We start from the raw sequence: 25,582 nt of genomic DNA, 5'->3' as shown, positions 1-25,582 counted from the left end.
TTCCTTCCCCAGGCATTTTTACTAATACAGTCATTTGGAACAAAAGTAACTTAAATTGCTTGTTTAACTTGCTGTTTTAGGCTTATCAGTTACAGGTTACTAAAGTATTCCTAAAAGGAATACTTCTGCAGTAAGATTCTCTAGGGCAGCAATGCTGTTCCTGGTTTAAATTGTGTAGGAAAGCCTACCTAGAAGTCTGCAGGTAGAAATTATGATTATGGTACATGCAGGGAAGGGGATTCCTCAAGAGGACCATTCCCTCTCATGGTAAACAGAGGAGTGGGGGGGTTCCTCACTCCTGATGGGGAGAGCCAGCAGCTGCCACGCTCCCCCAAAATGCTCTTTGGAAGAGTGTAGAGCATGAGACTTGCCACACAATTAAATTTGCCATTGCAAAGCCCCTCTAGAGAGACACTGAGACTGGTTGTGGAGACCTCTGTTTGGAAGGCTATAGGGAAAGTGAGCATATAAAGGAATTTCAGCTGCAGTTTCAAGGCTGAATGGTTCACCCTTTTGCAACCAAATGCCAGATGTGGGTCTAGATTTTTTTCATGGCCGTCTTGGCATTATAAGAGAAAGCTTAAGTGCTTTCTTGGTGTAGCTTTTGCGATAGGAGCGGAGCCACAGAAGTACAGATTGTTGTCTTATTTCCACAGCTCACCCTCTGTGGAGAAGATAATGATGGGCTTCCACATTTAACTGGGGGGGAAATAAAAACGTTTCTCAGCTCCTTGCAGCAATGATTGTGATGTGATTCCAGAATTCTAGAAATGCAGGTGAGAGCACCATCATCAGTGTGGACTCACCTACTTAAGTGTGAGTGTGAAAAGCTGTGCAACACCAATAAAGATGTTTGGCATCAGGCCCCTGATACACTGTGTGAGATATGTCATCGGTATTGCATCACCCAGGCAACTAAAGCAGCCAGAACAAATGGGAGGCTGTGTATGTGATGTTATATTTCACCTTAGAATAAAACCCTATTCTCCAAGACAGTCTTATTCCAGAGTTCTGATCCATCTGAGATTGCACAATGAAACAACTGAGCCATATCTTGAGAAGTAAGATTTTTATTTAACTAAGCAGTACTACCTTGTGAGATATTTTTCTTATACCTGTCTTTGAGGAGCGATATCCAGAAAGAGAAAAGCTGAGAACAGGTTATTAAGTATTCATCTGAGGAATATTCAGCTGCTTCAGTGCTAGTGCTTGCAATAGATTTTGGAAATAGACATGAAAACCATGTTTCAGGTTTTGTATAAGTTGAACTTTATTGAGGTTTGCCTGGTTAAATTTGGACTCGTGGTAGAGGAATGGTGAAGGCTTTATCCTTTCCAGACAGACTGCTTCTGAATGCCCAGGGCAAGAAGCCTGAGGGATACTACAGCTTCTTTTGAAAATCTTTCAAAAGAAAAAGTGTGAGAGAAAACACTGAACTATTCAAGTCAATCACCCTGCTTAGAAAGTTCAGCCCAAAAGCTACAAACTGATAGAATTACAAACATTTGAAAGTGAATTCTTGTACGGAGTATGAACCATGAAAAAGACGTGCTCTGCTTTCCTTCCTTATAATCTTAAATTGACAGCTTAATTAACTCTTTCCTTTCAGAGCACAGCATTTGTACAGTCTGAGGTTTCTGGGTGGATTTTGTAATAAAGTTTAGTTAACGTCATACTGCAGCTTTAAATTGGGGAAGGCTCATTTTTTAGGTGTCCAGTATATAGGATTTAATTAAAAGGCTGAGTGCAAGCTAATTTTACCTTGGGGTTTCTGCAAAGTACACCTTTCACCGAGTGCACTGAATAAACACTGTTTTTGTGGCAGGCAAGAGATTCTTGGGGTAAAATACTCTCTCTGCCAAGGAGAGGAAATCTGCCTGTTGAATGAACTAAAAGCTGTCAGAAGTGATCATTAAAGGAATGTCTTGGAGAACATTTTCCTTTTTTTAAGTTTACCTGAACTGCTCTTCTATCTAGCTACCATAGAAAAAAAAGGACAGACTATAGAGAGTCTGAGTTTTAAGCATTTGCAATTAAAAAATATTTTGCAGGACACTCAATCAATGAGGTCTGTATGATATTTGTAACAAACAAATATTCCTTACATGAAGAACAATTTCAGAATTGTAATCATAAGCATTTGTGTCAGTTAAAATTCTTGGAATTTGGGAATGGAATATGCTGGGACCAATTCCCCACCGCTGCCAACCCCAATTAAATATTGGTGGAACTGGTTGGCTTTGATCTCTGACCAAAGATTTACCTACAAGCCTTGCAGCCATACATTATCAATGAAGCTTTATCTCTGCTCCAGAGAGTGTGTTCTGAAAGCAAAATGCTGTTTTTTCTCCTCTGAATTACATATGAGGCTTTGCACAGTAATTTATATTGACTAATTTAACGTAACAATAATACTAGGTTATTCTTTTTGCTATTATGGTTTCTTATTTTAAATAGGGACAAAGTTCCTTAAAATCTTGAAGGCACGCATGAGTTCCTAAACAAACACACTGGTTTCAGTTCAGAACAGCCTATTCAGTTTTACGTAATGTAAAATTAAATTAGGCAACCTGTGGCTGTAAGTGCACTTATTAAATAATTTTATATATCAGGAAGAAGGCTTTAGTTCAGAGATTCTGGTACCTAAAGCAAATGTTTGGTTGTATCTGATTTTGGAAATGCCTCGTTTTGAATGAGTGTGTGGTATATAGCTTTTGTTAAATGTTGGGAAAGTATTTTCTATTTAATTTCTTGTATTACATATTAATTCCAGTGGAAGCGTGATATTTGGAAGCTAAAATTTAGTATAGACAGTATCAAAAGTTGTATAGGTGTAAGGGAAGGGAAATGTGTGTGCCATAATAGTAGCCCAAGTTTGGGATGTCAGGGAGAACACACTCAGAGCTGATTTCTAACCTTGGTTTTACTGTGGGAGCAGAAAGGTGTGCTGGAGGAAAACTTCTAATATTCAGAGACTTAATTACTATGTGTGAATGCTTGGTCATCCCTCATCACTCCTAATTGGAGCAGGGAAGTGTCAAGTCCTGATTTTATGACCAGGACTTTCAGTTTTGCCATTTAAGTTCAAAGTTTGATTAGAAAGCTTGAATATGGAGGTTGAAAGTAAAAAAAGTACCAAGTAATTTGACTGTCTCAAGTTTATCAATAGTTTCATACGATGAATTTTCTTTCGCAAAGAACATTTTGCCTAAATTTTTACGGAAGTTAGGACTTGCAGATCTTAGCAGTGTAGAGAATTCTCTAAGAAATGTTGTATTTTGTCTTAAATTTGCCTCTTCATTTTGAAATAATTATTTGTTGCAAAAATCTTTCTCTGCTGGCAAAGATAAAATATCTCAAATTTTTTTATGTAGGCTCTTGGAGTAAATATCCAACAGTAATGTGAAGTCAGATTTTTCGTTGAAAGTACTAACAACATTTTTAAATAAATTGTTAAATAACTAATCAATTTTCACATTAAAGCAAGACAATGTCATTTCACATATTTACATTTAAAGGGTTGAGCTAACCTGAAAAAGCATAAGCTTTTTGAACTGGAAAAGCTTATATCTTGTCAAAGATCTGTAATTTTTTACCAGCTTTGACTGTTTACATCAAGCATGTTGATCTTGAAAAAAAGATAAATATGCTTTGCAAGCACAAACATCTGCTTTTGTGAATGTTTGTTTAAAAAAAACACTGTCTGTCACAGTAGAGAAGGGTTCTAATAAAGGAGAGGGGAACTTGACAGGGGAAAGAAGGCAGGAAAACTGTAGACCTGCTTTTTGCGGGGGCAGGTTGTGCAAAACAATGATTAAAAAGTAATATTTTGTTTTTCTGGAGCTCAAACACTGAGAATTCTATATGGGAGCACTGTGGGATTTTCCACGTCAGTCTATAGGTCTGATCATCATCTGAACTGCTTTCAAGGAGTAGGAACCTCCCCGGTACTCAGCCCAAAATATTCCGTCCTGGTACTTGCTCCTGTAGTGGCCCCCTCGGTACCAGACCCCGTTGAGGTTGGAATGGGCGCACGCGTTGTACCACCAGCCGCCCTTGTGGAAGTGAGCACAGTTTCCTGTGGAACAGAAGGACATGGGTCAGCTTCAGCTTTAGGCAGTAGAAATGGAGATTTGCTAAATGTTTTCATATTGTGGCTTATTCTCAGAGGCAACTTGGAAGCGCCTCCCAGCCTGTCGTGGTCACATCTTGCTGTTCTTGCTAAATTATAAATTCTGTTGTAGCAGCAACCATTGCTGGAGGGGGGGTTATTGACATGGTCTTTAATGTGACAGCTGAAAATGAAGGAGAGAACTCTCCTCAGCCTGCCAGCGCTGCTTGTCCATGAGCTAACACCCAAGGAACTCGGACTATGTGCTGTTTAGAAATACTCGAGCGGAAGCAATGCGAGTTGATACAGCCCCGAGCAGCACGCTGGGCCACAGTTCCACAAAGGCTTGCTTGTAACTTGTGTTTTTACTGTTACAGGCTTGTCTAAGAGTTTGCAGGATTTGTCCAGCTTTATGGTTATTGACAGCTGAGGAAAGGCAGTTGAAGTATTGCACTCCCCAACCTTCCGGCTACTGCAAGGGATAAACTGGCAGAAACGAGAAAAAGGGAGCTTTAAGGAGTACAAAAACCGAGTTATGTGCCCCTTTCTTAAGTATTGGTACACAACTAAACCTCTGCACACTTGAAGTTCATTTCATGCTCATCAGAGGTTTTAGTTCCTGGTGATTCTGTGGCAGCAGCACTACTCAGAGATCACCTGGACAGATATTCTGACTGCAGTCACATGCAAGTGACGACCTAAACAGAAAATTGCTGCTGTGTGTTTCAGTGAGGGTAATAGATTTTGGATTTCTAACAGGTGTAGGGGCTCGAAGGGGGCCCTGCCAATGTGGTTTTTACCATCACTGATTCAAAGCATCTTCCAGTAGGGTTATTTTATCAGAATTTATGTGGGTTTTTTTGTCCTACACTGCATTTTTTGAGGTGGTGTCACTGGTGGAGCGTACATTACTCACTTTTAACAGCTGCACTGCCTTGCTTACCTGAATACATGTCCCTGTCCCTGTCCAGTGTTGTGAATTGCTTTCCATTGTGCCATATCATGGAGTCCCCAGCATTGCCCTGGTACGTGCCCAGGCGCAGCCGGTAGAATTCGCTCTCGGGCTCCAGGCGGAAGCTGCTGTACTCTGCGTACACCTTCTTGTTGCTCCAGTCCTCCAGCTCAATCAAGAGTCTGTAATTATCCTGATTGGTGAGCATGTAGATGTTTTCCAGTCCCAGCCAGTACTCTCCATCAATGTTCCCAAATCCTTTCTGTGCAAAAGAAGATTGGAAGGTGTTGTTAGCTTAGTTTTCCATGTTTGTTAAAACGCTCATCCGCAGGAGTGTGATTAACCAGTGGAACTTGGCCACTGAAAGCCTTTCAACTTCTGACTGACTTCAACCCATGCATTTAAGTGCTTTATTTTGCTGCACTGGGCTGCTAAGCTGCATGAGATGCTGCCAGCACCAATAATGGTGGCAAAACATCTCTGTTCTTGCTGTCGTCCTCTTTTTAAGATAAACAGAGAGAGAACAGGGAAACTGTAGCAGTATTTCCTGACAAAGCTAAGGGGCTTTGTAATAATGGGTGAATTATGGAATTTTAGGTTATAATTCCAGGTTGAAAAAGGTGTTTATGGATCAACAGTCTCAGTGTTCAAGGCAAATAACTTCTTGTTGCTTCTGTGTTGCTACTGGTGTTGTTTTTTACTGTAAAAGTAATCACACTATTCCTCTGTGTTCCTTACAGGATTTATTAGAAATGAAATATAAAGACATCTTTTCTCTCAGATCACAGACTACCAGCACAGTAGCTGTGAAGTGATATTTCCTATCTGCTGTCTGCTTTCCCCAAGGAAACCAGTGTTGTTAATGTTCAGTGTTGCATTAGGTTCAGGATGTTTATGATTGCTTTATAAGGCACTCCGTAACTGCCTTAAAACATTTTGTAACATTTAACAGCTCCAAGACCAACCATGTATTGCTCTGAGCAGTAAAGACTGCATAATTATTTGTTTGATTGATTATTGAATAATTGTTTTAGTTATTATTGATTTAGGGATTAATATTTGAATCACAAAATTCCTAGAATGCAAGAAGCAAAAATCCTCACATTAATTTGCGTCCTATATGTAATTATCATTACTATTATTATTATTACCCCAACCAAATAATCTTCAGATTTCCTGTTTAGCATGTAATTACTCCAAAGCAGCATCCTCTTGTCATCCTCAACATTCTGCCTGCTAGTGCATAATATCACAGTAACACACAGCCTGACATCTTTAGATTTCTAACCTAAATTAACAGATGGAAAAATACTTCCTTTAATTCGTTATTAGGACTATTCTTAAGATGAGCCCCCAATCCAGCAAATCTAATTGTATGTTTAAATGAATGATTTCACTAGTTGAGTGTTCTTATTCATAGGGGAGACAAATGAAGCTTTTCAAGTACTCACTGTAGTTCTCAGTGTGTTAATAAAAATCATGTGTTCAGTTAGAGCTTTGTAATAAATGACTTCCCAGCCACTGTCTAGAATAACATGTCTCCCAGTTGTGTTGTGCATTACAAGCCCAGGCTGTTTCAGCCAGGTTGGTTCATACAAAGTTAACTGTGCACAGAAGGAAATGGGTCATTCCCACTGAAGCACATCTACCTCTGCGGGATGATCACTCTTTTCAATTATCTTTCTTTGCCTGCTGGTTTTCTGCATTCTAGAATTTACCTTGTAACTGTCCCAGTTCCTGAAAAAGTTGACAGATCCATCTGTCCTCTTCTGGATAACTGCCCATCCTCCAGGGTCCAGGCTGTTCTCACACCAGAGTTGCATTGGTTCGTTGCTGTTTTGGGGTTTGATCATGTAAATCCCGCTATTGGCATGCCCAGCTTCCCTGGCGTGTTGGCAGTCTTTGAATGGACCTTTTGGGAAAGAAAAACTGTAAACCTCCAAGTTTGGCTGGGCAGCGACCATTGTCCAGGAATATTTTGTAATGGAAAGTCAGTAATTCAATTAAGGTATAAACCTACCATGAAAGTGCAAAAAGTTACTGTCTGAGATTAATTGTATACATAAATAAACATGTCAGTGTCCTCTCTCCATATATTTTTGAACCAAAAACTTTGTTTTGCTAAACAAATAATAGACTTTGGTTACCAACACCTGATTTTTTTTTTTTTTGTCTGCTGTGGCAAAGATTTGTACTCTGGCTCTTGATACTGAAGAACATTATGATTTTTTTTTCATCAATTATTTTCTTTTTTACAAAAGGCACACCACTTTGAAACTGATGGAAGTAAAAACCAAAACAAGCCCAGGATACCCAACCAACCCTCCCTATTTCTGAATATATAAGTAGTTTGAGCGCTGATGTAAGAATTATTTACTGCCAGAGTTTACAGGCATGGAATTTAGTCAGAGAATTCTTACTCTGCATAATTTTCTGCTGTTACGTACCTAGCCAGTTTGAGAATTAGGCTGTTAGCTGTGGGTAGGAATCTTTTTAAGTTTCATGTGTCATCCTGGTGTTATGTGTGTAGATGGATACTGGTGAAGGAAATAAGCAAGCAATGGAGAAGGGTTTTTGAGCAGCTAGAAGGATTCACATATTTGTTCTCAGGGCTGCAGATGCACAAAATTGCTGTTGCTGCTGTGAGTGCTGCTTGAAAGCTCTGTTTTAGTCCATGTGAATAGTGGTTTTACAAATAATATTTAGAGAAAACCATCTGGTAATTCTCTGAGAAGGATGCAGCTTACATGTCTCTGAAAACCTTGCCTAGTTTGCCTTTCAGTTTTTGGTAATGTCTTTATTTTCTGCTTTTTAGGAAAAAAATTTGTTTGTGTGTCATTACTTCAGTTGGTTTAGAGAAACTGGTAATTTACTAATGAAAAGCAAAGTGTATTCTGATGACTAGTTAATGGTGGATGCCCTAAATGTATTTGAAAACTCAGCACATCTGAAAATAAATTAGCTACAGCTTTCCTCTCCTTCCAGAGGGTCTATTTTCTCAAATCTCCTTGGAAATTCAGAGAGAACCCATCAGTCGCAGAAACAGCTCATGTGCAAAGCAGCATAGAAAGACATTTGTTGAGGTTATTCTTTAATCAAAAGTAGAGGCTGAGGGAAAGGGATCTTCACTGCAGATTAAGCTTGTGTGACAAAAGCAAGCTGAAAATTGCGCTTTTCTTGGATTCTGAGGTAGTAGTTGCCAGTTGGACAAGTATGTAATTGGCAAGAAATCCATAAAGCATAATTAGAATACATGAAGCTTGTGTATCTAATGAGGAGAACATAGAGCTTGTGGCTGTGACAGGAATGTCACAGCCTCTGAGCCATTGCTGAAAGTATTGCTGCACTGTCGTGATGGGGATGGCTTTGTCATTCTTCCAGTGCAAGCAGTGGCACCTTAGGAAATAAATCCTGTACCTTTGGTATACAAGTGCTTTGTTCCCCCCCTCTTGTTCATAATTAAAATTCCCGTGTAGATTGTGAAAATTGCAATTTGTCCAGGGGATAGATAATTTCCTGGACTAAGCTGGGTCTCATTCCCATTCCTTGAACTGTCTGAAGTAAATTTGGCTGCTCTATAACTGAACAGGGATGTTGTTCCAGAAGGATTTTTTGTAAAACAGTTATTGCTTTAGGAAAAGTATAAACAAATAAGCCTTATATTTTGTAATGTCAATTGAACAGTAAGAATAGCTTAATTAGATTTGCTGTTATCTGTGTATTATCCCACAAGATTGTCATTGGAGGATGACTTGAGCACTCATTTTTCCATGAGAGACCCAAGCAGATGTTTGGGGTCATTTTAAGTCTCTTTTAAGGCAGACAGAATTGTACCAGTCTGTTTATGTAATACTTGGAACCCTTCTGGAGCTCAGCTGGCTTTAAGATCACACGATGCAACTCATCTGCTTTGATGCTCAGCTTTGTCTGCATATATTAACATAAATTAGTGTTGTGGTAGAGGTAGGAGGCTTCTGTTCTGAATGTAAGGAAATCCAACGTATCCCATAATTTTTGGTTTTTACTGAAGTAAATTCTTTGTTAGGTATAATTATTTCAAGTTCACGTTATAAGAACTGATGTTGTTCAGTGGAAATACTGAGGTTTGTGAAACTGACAGATTCTCCTCAGTGCTGCTGTGGGTGGAGGTCTGATGACGAAAGCATGATTTTCTGTTTGAAATCTTACAGGTTTTATAGTTTATATAGGGAATAAGTATCTCATGCACATCTAGTCTTTTGTAACAGTCTGTGTACTCTCAGTCACTGAGACAGTGATAAGTCAGAAATACTCTGAGAAGATGATCTGCTAAATATTTCACTTCCAAAATTGTGGCTTAGATGTATGATTTAGTGCAGATCATATTCTGTGCTAAAATAAATGAAGCAGAGAAGGAAAGAGATTAAATATTTTATGTTGAAAGCTTGATAACTTGATGGCTGAAGCCCATTTTGAGATGCCAAATATTATCTTGAGCAGATGATACAGAAGTTGTGCTTGTGTAAGCTTCATAGAAAGGATTTTTGGAGGCATTAGTAGAGGAGAAGTCCAAAATAAAATTGGACAAATATTAAAAAAATAAGCTATATTGTTAACCAAGAGGCATTAATAATTATTATATGGGGGGGTACAGTGTGTCTGATTTTCAAGTACTTAACTAACTTGAACCTACTTTTTGTAAAAATAGTGGCAGTACTTTTAGGGGCCGCTTTTTTATTCCAAATATTAATGCAATTGTGACAATTACAATTCACAATTACTCTAACTAAATTAGAATAATTTTTTGTACAAAATAGCTACCATACTCAGAAAACAGAACTCTTCATCCTTTTGTTCCCCATATATTCTGCATTTTACTCTCCACTCACAATATTCAGATGGACATTGACCCTTCTGACCCATCTCCTGTGTGGAAGTATTTGTGAGGAGGTCCGGGTATTTATTCTGACATCAGTCTTTAACAGGCCTATTCCTGGTTGGAACTGTCTGGTTTTCATTGGTCTTTTTTGACATCTTTATAGAGTATAAAAAATGTTTCTCTTTTAACTGTAAAGGTGTTTCTTCTATGACATAGTTTTGATTCTGTGCACCATGAAATCTGTTAATCTACCTTAATTTTAAAAATCAGGGTTAGTAACTGGGCATTGTGTTGGAATGTCCAAGTTTTGGTTGTGATGACCGATGCTCTACCAGCTGTAGCAATTCTCAACCCTCCTTTTCCCAAGCACTGCAAGAAACAAACTTCCAATTCAAGAATTTAGTATTAAAGGAAGGTGGATAAGGTGTTACAATAAGCTTCCAAAAACTTCTTTGTGTTGTCTTCCGAAAATGGATTCAAACTCTGAACAACTCGGGGTAGAGGGGTCAGTGAACACCATGGTAGATTATTCAGAGGATAATACTGAGTGCTGTTGCCTCGTTTTGTGTGTGCAGCAGGCATGTACTGAGAAAAAGATGTGTTTAGGACAGAACCTGGAAGCAAGGGCTTGCTGGGAAGCAGGAAGTCGTGGCTTTTTTTAGAATTGTACTTGTGCTGTCTGACCAGACATCAGCGCAATGCTTTGATATGAACTGTTTCCTTTCTGTCATGATGTGCCACTGAAATTCGCATGACATCTGGCATTTTGCTTGGGCTCATGCCTGAATTTTCTGCAGACCTTGAATAAAAATAGTTGTTCTTTACATCAGCAACTGGTTGGGTGTAATGCTCCAGAACAGTCACAAATGAATGTTGGCCTTTGTCCTAGGAACCAAGTTGAACTTTCAGCTGTGACTAAAGGCAATTTGAAAGAAACAAAAACAAAACAGCTGCCTAAACCCAGACTCCCCACCAAACCCTTTTGCTGAGCTAACAGAAGCCGAGAGCAAGCACTCAAAGGGATATATTTGAGAAAAATTTGTTTTTCTGAATCCTTGAATTTTTTTAAAATAGTGATTCTGTCAAGATTTCAATAATGCGAGAAACGTGATAGAGTTCAGGGCAGCTGAGAGGTAGTTATTTGTCTCGTCACTAATTTTGATTCCTGGTGATACATGAATTTATCTAATGACCTAAAGAGTGTAACATGTGAAGATGGGATACAGTCTTCTGAATGTATTTTCGTAATTGTGGGTTTAGTTTAACTTGCCATCCCCTACTGAGAACAGGTTACTGGGAGTGTACTTACTGATTTTGAATTTTCAAAGCTGAGTGCCTGTAATCGGACCCAGCCTTGACTCAATTATCCTTTCAAACTTACCACTCTTGAATATTTCAACTAAACACTTAGGAGACTCATTGCAGAAGCGTGTTGGTGGATTTAGATGTTAATTTTAAAGTAGGTCAGAGTAGAAGGGTGAAAATTATTCTAGTAGAATTTTCTTCTGACAAATGTAAGTATAAAGGACAAAACCTTGAAATTACTTAATTTGTCTATGATTAATTAGTTCCTCTTATTCACTCTTGCTGCAGTAACATGTAGCTAGCAGGCATCACCAAAGAAATGGGTAAATACTAGAAAGTTTATGCTAATACTGAATTTTCCTATTTTCATTAACTCAAATCCAGCTGCAGAGAGAACTCCCAACACTTTGTGACTTGAAGGCGAGTATTGTTCAGATTGAATTTCTGAGTGTCGGCCATTTCAACAAATTCATCTTAGGGACTTTTAGGCCATTTGGCAAACTAAAGCTTTCCCTGGGAGGCAGAAGGGGGAGAGAAAATCAAGGAGCGAGAGCAAGCTGTACCAGGTACTTTCAATTCTCCCTTCTGTTTCTACAGTCGGGACAGTTTCCCTCAGAAGTGGCGAGATCTCAGGTTAGATAAATAGTGCCAGGTAACTCACCCTCATTAATCAAAGCCAGAGGTGGTACTCTGAAAGGACTCTTTGTAGGAGAAGTGGCGGGGTCAGGTGGTGGCCGTACATCTCTGTCCCGGGGGTAGCCCGGGTCTCGCTGGATCTCGTTGCCGCCCAGCAGGACGGGAGTGTAGGGCTGGCTGTTGGGGATGTGCTGCGGCACCACCTGCACCAGCGGCGGGGACCCGTGCGGGTCCTGGCGCGAGAAGATCCTCAGGCACTGCTCCTCCAGCAGCGAGATAGTCACAGACTGGTTGTTCACCAGGTCAGTCAGCGCTGCGTATTTTACTTCAAGCTCCTTGTATTTTGTTGCCATCTTCAGCATTTCTGTCGTAACATTGAGGACTTTGTTTTCCAGCTGGGAAAGCTCGAGCGAGTTGTCGCGCTTCCGAATGATCTCATGCAGGAGTTGCATGTACAGTTGGGTCACGCGAGAGTTCATGTTCCGACTTTCTTTCCTCAGTAATTTGACTTCGTTCACGATGTTTCCGTCCACATCCACCACCAACTGCAAAATGTCGATCTCCCGTTTCTGCTTGGAGAGCACGTCCTTCAGGTTCTCAATGTCCATCCTGGTGACTTCATCTTTCCTGTTCCCAGTGCCCGGGCCGTTGGTGTTCACGCAGATTGGCCCTGTGATTTTTTGTTCTGGGACCAGGAAGGTGTAACCGCATTTCTTCCCTTCCTCTGCCCCATCTGCTGAGCGAGGCTGCCTCTGCTGGGGCGCCTTACTCGGCGTGGACCGTTCCGTACAACGCCCAATAGACAACAGCAGGAACAGCAGGACACCCAGAGTCCACTTCAATATCTTCATTTTAAAGCAGGTGTGCCAGCTGGCAGGGTCCTGGTGAACAGATAAAAGATTAAGTCGTTAAACCAGAGGTGTAACTAAAGCTCCTGGACTTCTGAACTGCCTAAACTGATGGGTTTGCCATGCTTGCATGTATGTAGCCAAGCCTTTGGAATCTCTTCCTTGGAGTTAGATTGCATTAGATTGGCTGGCTATTTTGATCAGCAAACACCAAAATTTAGATACAGGATTTAGTAAAGGAGTTGTTGCAATGAGTACGTTTTCAGAAACACTGTTTTGCTTAGATTCTGTGTTACGCTCCATTATCGGTTTGTCTGCTCAGGTCTGTGCTCACTGCAATTATCTGCACAAGGCTATAGAACATGGAGTGCTTGCAGGATACTTTCCTGAAAGGGAAGCAGGGAGATGAAATTATTTATATAAATGTTGGAATTTGGATTATATAAGTTTTTCTGTTCCTCCTTTAGCTTTATATATAGATATAATTCATTAAATAGTATATACATACAGATTCATATATATACCCATTTTTCAAGCTTATATATACACAGCTATAGTAGACTTGAAAAACACATCTTTAAGAGTATTTTTGGGCATGAGTGTTAGCCAGAAGCTTAGATATTGTTGCCGACATTGAAAATTACTTATTCGAGTGACTTTGAATTTGTAAGGAAAGCTTAGAACACTGTTTGCTCTGCATATGTGTCCCTATTTAGTTGCCTTGAGATGAATGTTGAGAATTGTTGTCAAACTATTTTTGTGTCTTTGAGAACATCTTTATCCAAGTAATGCTGAAATAGCAGGTGTTGTCATTAAAAATACCATACTGAAGTGTTTCATTCATCTTCTAAAGAAAACTAGGAATTTCTTTTAACTCTAAATAATTAAAGTACAATGATAAAGATCTGGGAATGTTTTTCGAGATCCATTTTTGGCTTTAAATATTTGAGGTGATAAACAAAGGTAGCACTTAAATAAGGAAAAAACCCTTCATTTCTTCTGGTTTGTTTGCTTTGTGAAGCAGGTCACTCTTCTTGTCTCAGCTGTTGATCTGGCTTTCCTTTCCAGGCTCCTTCTGCAAGCCTTTGGACAGTCTTTCTACAGTGGCCTTTGGATAATTACAAGGAGAAACACAGTAAGAGCAGGGAAAGTTAATTATCTTGCTGTTCCTGCTAAGTCCAAGTTTAAGTGCGTTTGGCAATCCGGATACAGTGATCCCAAAGGAGAAGCAGAGCTGTGCTGCTTCCTTTACATTCACATTACAAATGATAAGGTGACTTTTGGGTCAGGTCACTTCTCCCAGTTCTGTTACTGGCTTTAATATTATTGCAACAAATGGTGTCTGCTCTGTCTCAGGAAACCTGTCAAGACTTTGGGTTTTGGCTTCGCTGAGAGCAGTGGTTACAAGCTTCAAACCATGATGTACATGCAGTCAGGAGTTAGAGCTATGAATTCTGTTCAAATGTTTGATAGCTTTTTGTTTGGCTGATGGTTGTTTTGCGAGCTCTGGTTCCGAAAGGGGAAGAAAACACATGTGAAACATACTAAAAATCCTTTCTTACCCTGAATAAATAGAGAGAGCACATAAATTTGAGGAAGTTTATTTTAAAATACTTCTCTTAGTTTGTAGTAATAGGTATTTTTGTATCTACTAGTAAATATTTTATCAAAATCAAAACTTAATACTTTTGTTAATATTTCTCTGCTGAAACTGTAACTCCTGTTTAAAGGAAAAAAGAAAAAAGTTAGGAAAAAGTATCACTTTATGCAGAGCTGGTTGTGTGTTTTTCTTTGGTAATTTCAGACATTTAAAATATTAATCACTTGGACAGTGCTCAGATTTGGTAGCTCATTAGGTTAAATGTTCACATGCATCATGGGCAGCACATGGAAAACACGCCTGTGTGTGGTTTCTAACTTGACAAGGATGAGCTGAATGAATTGTCTGAAGTTTAAAACCTCTTTGCATCTTCTAACTTATTTTTCCATACTTTTGCATTTACTATTTGCAGATTGAGGGAAAGAAACTTCATGGCATGTGGTTGAGGATGAAGCTATAGTACAAGTCCACTATTTTGCGGTTTTCACAATGTATAATAGGTACTTCATAGTCCAAGAAAGTGAATAACATTTTAGTTCTTGGGAACTTTTAAACACCCTACAGAGTTACTGAAATAATGAATGGCTGGGGGTTTTTCCCCACAACAGCACATTTCCCCCCTAAAATACATAGAACTTAAATGAATCTTTCAAAACAAAGCACTCTGTAGCACAGTCCATGTTCTAGCCATGTATTCTGCTGCAGTCTGCTTTCTGCATTTCTTTTAATATTAAAAGTGTTCAGTTTGAACTTCTACCCTTAAGTGTTAAAGTTTCAAGCTCTGTGTCTATCCATGTGCTGTCAGACCATTAAATGAATTAAAGAGTCTAATACAGCACAGCCAAGTCCAGAAGCTGCATAAGATTGTGTCCTAGAATTTGAAATTCAGAAACATCTTGTAGTAAACTGAGACTTTCAGATAAGCGGGGATGAGTTCCTCCTGAAAATCTCCCTGGTAGGGAACGTACATGCTTCCATGGAAATGCTGGTGTTGAAAAAATTAAATGTCTTAAAATGTTTCTTGTCAAGTGTGAGCAGCTTAATGCCTAACTTGTTATACAAGAATAGGTTCTGAGCAAGATATTTACCTGGAGTTTTAATCAGCTTAGAAGGAAATGAAAATACTGTTTCAGAAATTTCCTGATGTTCTGGGCAAGCAGCTTAAAAAAATAGGAGCTGTTTATTCAAAGTATCCCAGAATGATAGCCTAATATGTAAGACCTAAATGACAAATTAAAATTAGAGTTGGGAAATAGTTTTAGGGTTTTTAGATCAGACACATTTTGTCCCAGATTCTCAGGTTTAGGTGTTGAGGTAGTGGCAGAACTGTCAGGAGACAGCTGAGGCTCAGGGTTCAGCTCAGACAGAACCACAGTGTCCAACCCTCCCTGCAGGTTTGGGGTTGCCTGTACTGAGTGGGGCTGCTGGTGCAGACCTTGGAAGTGCAGCAAGGGAGTTTGTGATTGCAGATTGTTTTGAGATACATTATTTAACTCTTTATTAAATGTTGTGTTTCTTGAATTAGAAGAAGCTGTTGTTTCAGCTGGTTCTGTCATGTTTCTGTGCCACCAAGTTTGGGTCTCAGATTTCTGTAGAAGTCTTGTTAAGTGTGTTCTGGGCTGCTGATGTATTACAGCTTCTGCAGAAGAAAATGTGCAGTTATCCACAGAACACAAGCTTCTTCATCAACTTGTCAGAAACACTCAGAGCTGTAGACAGGGCTTCAATATCATTTTATATTTAATGCCATTTCTTCTGATTTCTTTCTTTTTCCAGAGTGATCTCTGTGCAAAAAAAAAACCCCTCAACTTGCTTTCAGAATTAGTTTTTGATTTATTACTTTAAAAAACGTTTAAAGGTACGCAATTCCACTTCTTTAAAAGAGCAAAACCAAGCCAGTAACTACTATTTTTAATTGCTGTAACACAAACTGTGTTACCCCCCCTTTCCCCCCCGAAATACTGTAATCACAAATACAGATTGCATGGATCAGGATGTGGGTAAGCTGGTATATATTTGGCAATTTTTAGCTTTCTGCACAACAAACTAGTTCTTCTTTGTTGTACTGCTGTGACTCATATTCAGCAGGATGTAAAATTTTGGAAACCCACAACACAAATTGGAATCTGTTCTTCCAGAGCTGACAAGGGCTCGTTCTCCCTGGGCAGTGTAGAGTGACATGAGTGAATGTAAAGAAGCTGTTGCAGGTAAATGGGAACACAGGATTCCTTTTGTATGGAAAATGCAGTATCAGTACTTATCTTTATTCCAGATCTTTATTAGATGAGTATGGTCAAGTGAAAAATGCCAGCAGTGCCCTCTTATGTGTAGCAGAAAGAGAAACAGACTGGGTTCTTTGAGAAAGTAAATTACAATGCTGAGACTAAAGATGCTCTGACCATGATACCAGCTAATCAGGGAGCTCTGTTATTGATGTTACACAGACTTCATTTTCTGTTGAGCTTTGCCTTAGCAGCTGAAATCAATAAACCCAGCTATGTTCCCCTATGTCTGCACAGGCTAAGTGAGGATTTTTGTAGATTTTCTTAGCTTAAAACTGAGTCCATAACATTAGAAGTAATACTAATGTGGGGAAAACACTCTTTCTATAGGAGAAATGTTCCCATGGATTTCAGTCTATCTCTGTATTTAAGTAAGTTACTTCTCCCTATATAAACAAGTGCTTTTCCGGCAAGTCCCTCTGCCTCTGCTGAAATAACAGGATTACTTTCAATTGTATTGACTGGGATCCAGGAATAATATGTTCTTGGGTTTTGTTCATCAGATACGTGATGTATTGAGTCACAGAATTCTGCTTCTCAGAGATTGCCATGAATCTGATTCTTTTCAGGAAAGGCAATGTAAAATTCTTCAGGGGGTTTTGAGGTTGTCATTGAAAACGTGCCCCTTTCAAAAATGATAACTTCTTAGAAATTCTCTGCGGAAGAGGTTTGTTGATTTTGTCGTAGTAGATATTCTGAAAGCACAGCAAAATTTCATGGCATTTCCAGATTTTTTGGTGAAGTTTTTTTAGCTTGGGGGTTCCTTTGCATTTGTTGGCAGCCACTGTGTGTGTTTGCAGTGTTTGAGCAGGCAGGTACAATGCAGTGGTGCATTTTGTGTTTGGAAATGTGTGCTTTGGGGGCTCCAGAGTTCTGCTTAGAGCAGACACTGAAGATGCTAAGCTTCTAGTTATGCTTGCTATAGGAAATTGTACTTCATTCACTGGGGTATAAATTTTAAGGACCAAATCAATAAGGCATGTTACAAAAAACGGAGTCCAATAAAACAATAATTAAAACCTGACAGAGCCATGTAGTTACTGCTAAAGTTTAAAGGTTCAGAATTTCCATTCTTTTTAGTAAGTTCCTTTAAAAGTCAGTGTATTTTTTCACTGTACTTCAGATCATTCTTTTGGCAGCAGCATAATATTAGTATTGCATTATTTGTTTTAAAATAAACATTTCAAAATTTGAACTCGAAAGCTGGAAGGCAGCAAATGAGAGAGAGTTAAAACCTTGTATACAGCCAGTTTATTGCTTTAAAATTATTGACTCAGCTGTTTTCGTTTGTGGGAGATTTAGGAATTGTTCTAAGCAGCGTAAATCAAACCCTTGGCTGATGATGAATGAATGGAGCCTGGTGTCCAAAGCACATTATGTGCTTCAAATGGGGTTTGTGTTGTTGTTGTTTAGATGATTCTCCTCTTTATGTAAATCAGCACAAAAGAATAGTAAGGGAAAGGGTTCAAGAACTTGGAAAGGATCCGTCTTTCTTGTTTATCAAGGCTGCTTCAGACTTCTTTCCTCTGGTAGCTACTACATCTTAATTAAGTTTGTCTTCTGTAACACTTTGTCTCTCCTTTAGCATCAGCCCCTTCGTTCTGTCTTCCTGTGTCAGACAGCTCTGAGTTTGTAAATGCAAATACATCACTTAAGATCATTTGCATTATTCTGGAGTTTTTGCTGTATTTTCATTTTCAAGTCAGCATGAAGAAAGTTTTATATGCTTTACGTATATATAAGCAAGTAGTTTTTGCTTTTCATCTGTATTTTCATCTTCTGTTTGTAAACAGCTTTCTTGTTTTAATCATTGATAAGCAGCAGCATTCTTCTCCCTTCCTTCCCCTCATGAACTGTTACAAACCCCTCAATTTCCCACTTACTGTGCTGTTGCTTTGTACACTGCATTTCATGTTTATGAAACGGATCTTTATTTAGAAACAAACTGCAGTCCAGATGAGGTACAATTAACTTCCAAAAAATTGCTGAAGGAAGGTATTAGTGCCTGTTGCAGCAATGTCTTGGAATTTCAGCTGCACAATTGATTGTGCCACAAACTCGATTATGTTCTGAATCAGTTTATGACTCTGGGTGCTTGGTTGGCTCTAGGACTCGGGCAACTTCAGCTCCTCAGAAGTACCATAAATAAAAACGTACTTGAAATGATATACAATGATTGCTACTTACAGATGTGCATTGATTTGCTTGGGACTTCTCACAGTGGTTTTATTGAGGTATCCATTTTCTACTTCTAGTAATGCTAGGTCTATGCTCTGGTGTTGGGTGAAATCCAGCTTCCCTGAAATCAATAGGATTTTTGGCATTTGCCTTCTGGTAGGATCAGAATTTCACGTGAACATGTTCACAGTACCCAAATTACATGCTTAGCAAAGAATCTGGTAGTGCTAATTTTCTGTAACTGTAGATAACAATGCAGCTAAACAACCGAAACTTGTTCATCCCCACAACTGGAACAAGTTAGTCTGTGCTCTTATGCAGTGCCTTTTTTAATTCTTTCCAAAGTCTACCAAATGCCACAAAAATGAGTCTTAATGTCAGTTGTCAAATGTTTCTCAGGCTAAGAGGGATTTGTTTCTTCACAATTGTATGTTGAGGGAGATGTATGTAGCATTCAGAAATAGCTCAAAATTAAACTTGTAAGTAAGAATAAAACTTACCAAGAAATAAAGTCTTCCAGCTGGTTTGCTTCTGTGGCAGATGGAAAATCCAGAGGCCAAGTTGCTTTTGCTTCCTATATTACCCGATGGTGTGGAGTGTTAATCTGCAGCTGGAGAAACTGAAAACTGCTTTTGTCTTTCTCTGTTAGATCCAAGCTGTATTGAGGAGTTGGGTTTCTCCATACGATAACCAAGCTAACTGATCAGTTTAAAAAAGGAAAAAAAGTAATGCTCCAGTATGCGTTATTCCAGGAGAGAGAGAGAGAATTGTTTTTTGAGACTGCAGTGTTTAATTCTCACATGCAGAAGTGCTCTAAACCAGCTACAGCTGACCCAGATTCCATATACATCACTTTTGGACAGTGTTTTTTTAAACAAACACACACTCGGCTCAGCCGTTCAGCCCACCTATGATGTCACCGCAAGCACTCGGAGAGCAGAAGAAACTCCTCCTTCGGATTTCCTATCCATACCCTCCAGAAAAGGAGGGGGTAGGGAGGCTGAGAAGTTAGGAACAAGGAAAGATTGTTTGCCAGTAGAAGGGAGGTACCATATGGCAACGGACTGTGCAAGAGTTCAGCAGGCAATTACAAATCAAACATTTTTACTACGCTGCCTAAAGATGCCTTTCAAGTTATTACAGTACTGGGCTTCATTTAGAAGAAAGATTCTTTCAGGCTGATAAAACTCGATTTGTGTTGCTGGGAATAAAAGGGGCAGCCTGGCTGGATACAACAGGAAAAATGAAGCATTTGTAGTCTAGAAGAATGTTCAACAGAATGTCGCATTCAATTCTTGACGTTCACTTAATAAGAAACAGTTCCAGTTGTTAAAGGCATGAATTCTCCAATACATGTGGAAAACGTTAAAACCCTGTGTGTGATGGTTTTGGGTAGGTATCAGAATATTTGATAACATCTGACTGGTGTTAAAAGTAGCAAAAGCCACAGAGATTACGCTCTACAAGAAATACAGGCTGGGCTTGGTTCTGTCCATGCTCAGCCGGCACTTGAGTGCATTCAGTTTACTGCCATTGATCTTTTTGGTTTCTTCACAAAGGCAGAGCCAATTACATCTGAAAGAGAATTACCCTTGTGTGCTTTCAAAATTATTTTAGATTTCGTAGAAATGCATCCAATAGGTTTAGAGAACTGCTCTTTACAGAAGACTTGTTTTTGATTTAGCTAAAAGAAAAGATCACTACAAGTCATTCAGAGGTAATTCTTCAAATACAGTGGTTTATAAAATTCTGCATTATAGTGCAGGTGCCTGTTACAGGGAATTTCCTTAAATATAGTTAATAAGTATGATTTACTTCCTTCTGTGGAAGACCGAGCGGGTTTGGGATTTTTAAGGCTTGTTTGGACATGGGTTAGTAAATTCAGGTTCAGGACAGCTTAGGCACTTTAGGTAGCGTAGCAATTAAATGCGACTACCTGATGTTTCTGATTATCCTTTCTGGGTTTTAGCAAACTGTTTCCAGCAGAACAGAAAATTGAGTGATTTAGTAGTATATCAGGTCATGTATAATACCTTTTTATTCACTTTTTTATATGTCACCTTTCAGCCACAAGTATTTTAATTTCTTTCTGTGTGTGCGCACACACGTGTGTGTGTGTGTGTGTGTGTTTGTGTGTGTTGGTTTTGGATGGATGCCCAGAGTTTCCCAGCTCACATTTGAAGACTGTACTGGTTAGGTGCTGTACAAACACAACTGCTGTTCTTGTGGGGTTGTATTAATAGTCTTCCACCTGTAAAGCCAAAGCCCTTGTTATGATTTTGGTTGTACAAGGCTGAGAGGTGAAGTAAAATATAATTTTAAAATTTCCCTGTTACTGAAACAAGTTTCTTAAATAGTATTATTCAAGTTTGTGTCATTTTTTAATTGGGATATCTGTGAAAGACGCAAGGGATGCGGACCAGTTTGAACAGCAGAGTTGGTCAGGATGTGCTTCACTTAGTTTAGACAAATGGGTGAAGTTCAAGAAATGAAGTTATGGTTAGAAATAAAATAAACGTTTTATCTACAGCACTAGTGTGTAAGGAGGAGGATTTTCCTCTCTACATGGTCAGGGGGTTGAAGGAAGAGTAAGGTTGCAAGCAGTGCAGGGGAAGAAGGCAGGTAGGGAATATGAAGTGACTTATTTAGAAGGCTGTAGAGTCTTTGGAACTGTGATTATTACAAACTGCAGGATTCATTCATTTTAGCCTGGGTGCCCATTTTCCTTAGTTAATCTTTCCCATGTTGCTGCAAGTTGAGCTTGAGTTTTTATTCAGCTTGAAGAGTTACGAGTATGATTTATCCTTCTGTTGTTTTTTAATTGCTGCATTGGAGGAATGAAGTAGTAGACTTCCTAAACAATTAATTTTGATGGTGTATTTTAGCACTGTATGTTTAATATGCTTCATATTTGTCAAGGGACTAGTAAATTGGTGCTGTGGAGAAGATGAGGTTTATGAGTAGCTGTGCATGTCCTTGTAATCACTTTTAGATTTCTAAAACGATTTCCCAGGTAAATCCAAAATCCTATTCTGAGACAATGCTTTTGTCAACCTGCTTAAATGTTAGTGCAAGCAAAAATTCTTCACAGTATTCTCAATGAGGGAGGTTTTTTCTGCTCAATGAAAGACATTAAACAAAGAAACTTCTCATTCTAATCTCATTTCAGGTATTTATCTGTCAGACTTGACATATATTGACTCTGCCTACCCCTCAACAGCGAGCATTCTGGAAAGTGAGCAAAGAACAAATTTAATGAACAACATCCTTCGAATTATCTCAGATTTGCAGCAGTCATGTGAATATGGTAAGCTAGTGTGAAAGAGAAGAACTTAAAGAGCTTTAATTTTTGTCTGCTGTGATGCTGTTTGAGTAAGGCTGGACCTATGTGAATGCCATTAACACCCTCCCTCATCCTCTCAGCCCAAAAGTCTGGGTTTATTCTAGTATTGTTGGTTAAGACAGAGCATCAGGGTGAGGAGGCAAAATTGCCTTTCTCTTACATCAAGCAAACTGCAGTATGTATTTTCTGATGAAAAATGTGTGGTAGTACATCATACTCAAGAGCAGGTATTTATAAGCTAGTATCCCTGTGTTCATAATTTTATGACTGAATTCTTAAAATAGGATTGCTTTTTGAGTAGTACTTTTACTGGAGATAATAAAATCCATTCAGCTTGCCTTTTGGGCATTTATAGTTCTGTCCATAGATCAGATAACGTATTTTTTCTTCAAAGATGGTTTTCCTCTTCCCATTCTAGTAAAGTCCTAATGCTGTGTTTTTGATGGTGGAATGTGAATTAGCACAGGATTGTGGCTCCCCTGAAAGCTCAGTGTGAAGAGAATGTGGGCTGTGAAGGAGTCCTCAGACAGCCATCCATGTCCCAGTTCTGAGCCTTTGGTTTGGCCAAGGATGTTGTCTTACTTTTCCCTTACGTGTGCTCTGATGAGCAACTGTGGGGTTTGTGTGTGTGGGAACTGTCAGCTCAATGCATGAGAATTGCTCTGAAGTTACAAAATTTCGGTATCATTAGGGCCTGTAATCTGTACCTTCATCTCACATATAAAGGCAACAGATCTGAATCTGTTCAAATAGATTCTGGGGGGAAAAAAAAAAAAAAACAACAAAAAAAAAAAAAAAAAAAAATCCCAACAAACTTTGCTTACCAACGGGTGGCACGGTGTCAGTGAATGCTGTCTGTTTTCCAGATATTCCTATGTTGCCTCACGTCCAAAAATACCTAAACTCAGTTCAGTACATAGAAGAACTACAAAAGTTTGTAGAAGATGCCAATTACGAGTAAGTACAAAATGCTATAAACTGACCATAGCTTAGTACAAAATTACTTCTGTAATTCAAAGCCTTGTGAGATTGCACTTGCACCGGGGAATTGTGTTATATTATGTGGGAATTGTATTGTATTATGTGGGTGTCCCTGCCCATGGCAGGAGGTTGGAACTAGATGAGATTTAGGGTTCCTTCTGACCTGCACCATTCTGTGATTCTGTGGTTATGCACCTCAGACACACCAGCTGCGAGCGGCTGTGGTTCCAGCAGGGCGTTGTGCTCAAGGCACTTTCCCGCATGCTGAATGGCAGATCTACTCCCTTTTCTGTGCCAGACTGCACCAAGCCCTTCCTTCAGCTTGGTTTGGTCTGCTGAGAAAGGCTTTCCTACACACGGCTCACTTGTAACCCTGTTCTGTCATTAAGAGGAATCCTGTGAATGGAGATGGCTCAAGTCATTCTTCATCAGAACAAAACCATCTGTGCATCCAGTACCAGGTTTTACTCAGGGTGACTTAAAGCTTTCACTTGCAGATAATGCTTCATTTCATACTTTTCTCTTTGATTCGGTTATAAAGTGTGAGTAAAATATAAGCACTTGATTTTTGAGAGGCAAGTTCCTGTTCCTCTCTGTCTTTGCCTGTTCCTCCCAGCCTCCCACCCAAGGTTTCTATGTCCCTAATTAAAAGATCATTACTGTATTAAGTGATTTGGCATCCAGCAAAACTGGGGGAAGGAAATCTCTGGCAAGAGGCAGGAACTGAGGATAGGAAACACCCGAAGGCAAATCTGTTGCCTATGAAGGAAGGTTTTGTTCATTGGCTGATGTGCTCGAGGAGGTTCCCCACCCATTCCCATCCTGCACGCCCGGGAAGTTTGTCACCTCAGAGGGCTTGAATTGGTTGCTTGTGCAGCTCCCTTGGAATGGCAGGAGGGGGATGCACACTTTAGGAACAGCTGTGCTTTGCCATTTAATAGCCCTAACTTGGATTTACTGAAAGGCAGCAAATGGGGTCCCTTCAGTTTATGTCAGAGAACAGCTAACAGGGACTCAGACCCTTGGTTTGTAAGTTGTTCTCTGCGTGTCCCTGTGGAAGCATCCAGCTTTACCTTTTTCCTGGGATGTTCTACAGTCTGATTTGGGAAGTGTCACTTTCCTGTCACTGAGAGTAAAGCTCTGTGGTCGAACATTAGAAGGAAGGAAATAAAAGCCAGCCCAAACCCAAGCTTCTTACATGCAGTATCTCCTTAGTACATTGTATTCATGAATTCCACACTCCACCTTCCTTCACCTTCACTGGGTAGGACTCACTGGCAGTGGGAATTTGATGGATGAAGGAGCTGCAGCCTCTTCATCCTGTACAATCCACGTTTTGGTAGCAGGGCAATGTCTGGAGACAGTGGCACATAAATCAGAAGCATGGCTGCAGTTCACAAAGTCTGGTTTTGCACCGATGAGTTTTGCACACCTCTGAAGTGAATGTTTTTATGGCCAAGGAGTGTATTTGAAGAATTGTTCTTACTTAAAGTGGCTCTTCTACTTTTCATCCCCTAAGGTGTCTGTCAGCAAAAAGGTTGAAGTTAGAGAACAGCGAGTGTGACTTGAATACACGTTTTTTGTTCGTAAAAGATTTTATGTTAAAAAATTAAATGATAACATTATAATGAATCATTGCTATACTGTATCGGAATGGGAGGGAGAGGAGCTGTCAAGCTTTAAACTTGTTCTCCCCAAAATTAAATAAATGCTTTTTCAGTGTTAGTAGTTTCAAAGATTTTAGTTCTGCAGACTATGTGGACAAGATACACTTCATCTTCCTGGAGTTATCTGCTCCTGTAGTCTGTTTTCTTTGTGGGTCTGCTGAAAATGGCATTAAAAAGTTACAGAAAACGCTTGATTTATGGCTGAAATCAAGTTGATGATGTATTTTCCAAAACACAAAAGAGGATTTTGGCTTTTGGACCATTAAAGACAAAAGGCTTGGTACTTGGCACACTAGTTCACTTCATATAAAAATTCAAAATACAAAGTGTTCCAAGAATAAATATTTTTAGCCAGAGTGGGAGGAGAAGTTGTGTATTATTTTCATTTTTATTTTTCCCAAGTTTTAGCTGGAGTAGCAGTTTTATGTGTGTGCCAGCCATCGTGGGGCACTGGAGGGCCTGGTGGTCTGTATGAACCAAAGAAATAGGCGGGAAAAATCAAGCTGGGAAATAGTGTGTGCTAAAGATAACTGTGCACTGTTTGTATTACCTTCGTTGTACTTCTTGCAATCACAGAATCAGGCAGCTTGCAATCTTAAATTTAAAAAATCCTTCTTCACAAACTTGCATTTTTATTTCCTGATAAAGTAATTTTTAATGTTTCTTTAATGCAGACTTTCATTAAAGATAGAACCAGGGACCAGCACCCCCCACTCCGCTGCTTCCAGAGAAGATTTAGTAGGTAAATGCTTAATAAATGTGAGAAGACTTGAGGTTGTTGTGTGCATTATTTTTGAATTGCAGACGTGGAAAATATTTGC

At 39.3% G+C, this 25,582-nt stretch overlaps 2 protein-coding genes across 6 annotated transcripts in view; one reads left to right on the top strand and one right to left on the bottom strand.

The window, feature by feature from the left end:
• The window catches only part of RALGPS2 (Ral GEF with PH domain and SH3 binding motif 2), a 109,949-nt gene that overhangs the window by 55,151 nt on the left and 29,216 nt on the right, over positions 1-25,582 (top strand). For all 5 annotated transcript variants that reach the window (XM_066192153.1, XM_066192155.1, XM_066192156.1 and 2 more), the window contains 3 exons: positions 21,940-22,077; positions 22,980-23,070; positions 25,436-25,503. In XM_066192153.1, coding sequence (XP_066048250.1) covers positions 21,940-22,077; positions 22,980-23,070; positions 25,436-25,503 — 297 coding nt within the window. The remainder of the gene's footprint in view (positions 1-21,939; positions 22,078-22,979; positions 23,071-25,435; positions 25,504-25,582) is intronic.
• ANGPTL1 (angiopoietin like 1) lies at positions 1,068-19,464 on the bottom strand. Its single transcript, XM_066192151.1, has 5 exons — positions 19,271-19,464; positions 11,888-12,743; positions 6,782-6,975; positions 5,055-5,325; positions 1,068-4,078 (listed from the first exon to the last, which is right to left on the bottom strand). The coding sequence occupies exons 2-5, from the start codon at positions 12,711-12,713 to the stop codon at positions 3,891-3,893; spliced, it is 1,479 nt and encodes a 492-aa protein (XP_066048248.1). The 5' UTR covers positions 12,714-12,743; positions 19,271-19,464; the 3' UTR covers positions 1,068-3,890.

Source organism: Chamaea fasciata, unplaced genomic scaffold (assembly GCF_029207755.1).
Source record: "Chamaea fasciata isolate MVZ Bird 193981 ecotype frontalis unplaced genomic scaffold, bChaFas1.0.hap1 SCAF_10, whole genome shotgun sequence".
NCBI lineage: Eukaryota > Metazoa > Chordata > Aves > Passeriformes > Sylviidae > Chamaea > Chamaea fasciata.
Note: the sequence above shows the minus strand (reverse complement) of the source record. Positions and strands in the feature narration are given on the sequence as shown.

Excerpts from the sequence above, each read along its gene's own strand:
- ANGPTL1 (XM_066192151.1), bottom strand. The coding sequence starts at position 12,713 with ATGAAGATATTGAAGTGGACTCTGGGTGTCCTGCTGTTCCTGCTGTTG. Across the intron at positions 6,976-11,887 it reads TCTGGCTTTGATTAATGAGG|GTCCATTCAAAGACTGCCAA; the intron begins GTGAGTTACCTG and ends CTTTCCCAAAAG. Across the intron at positions 4,079-5,054 it reads GGACAGGGACATGTATTCAG|GAAACTGTGCTCACTTCCAC; the intron begins GTAAGCAAGGCA and ends TCTGTTCCACAG.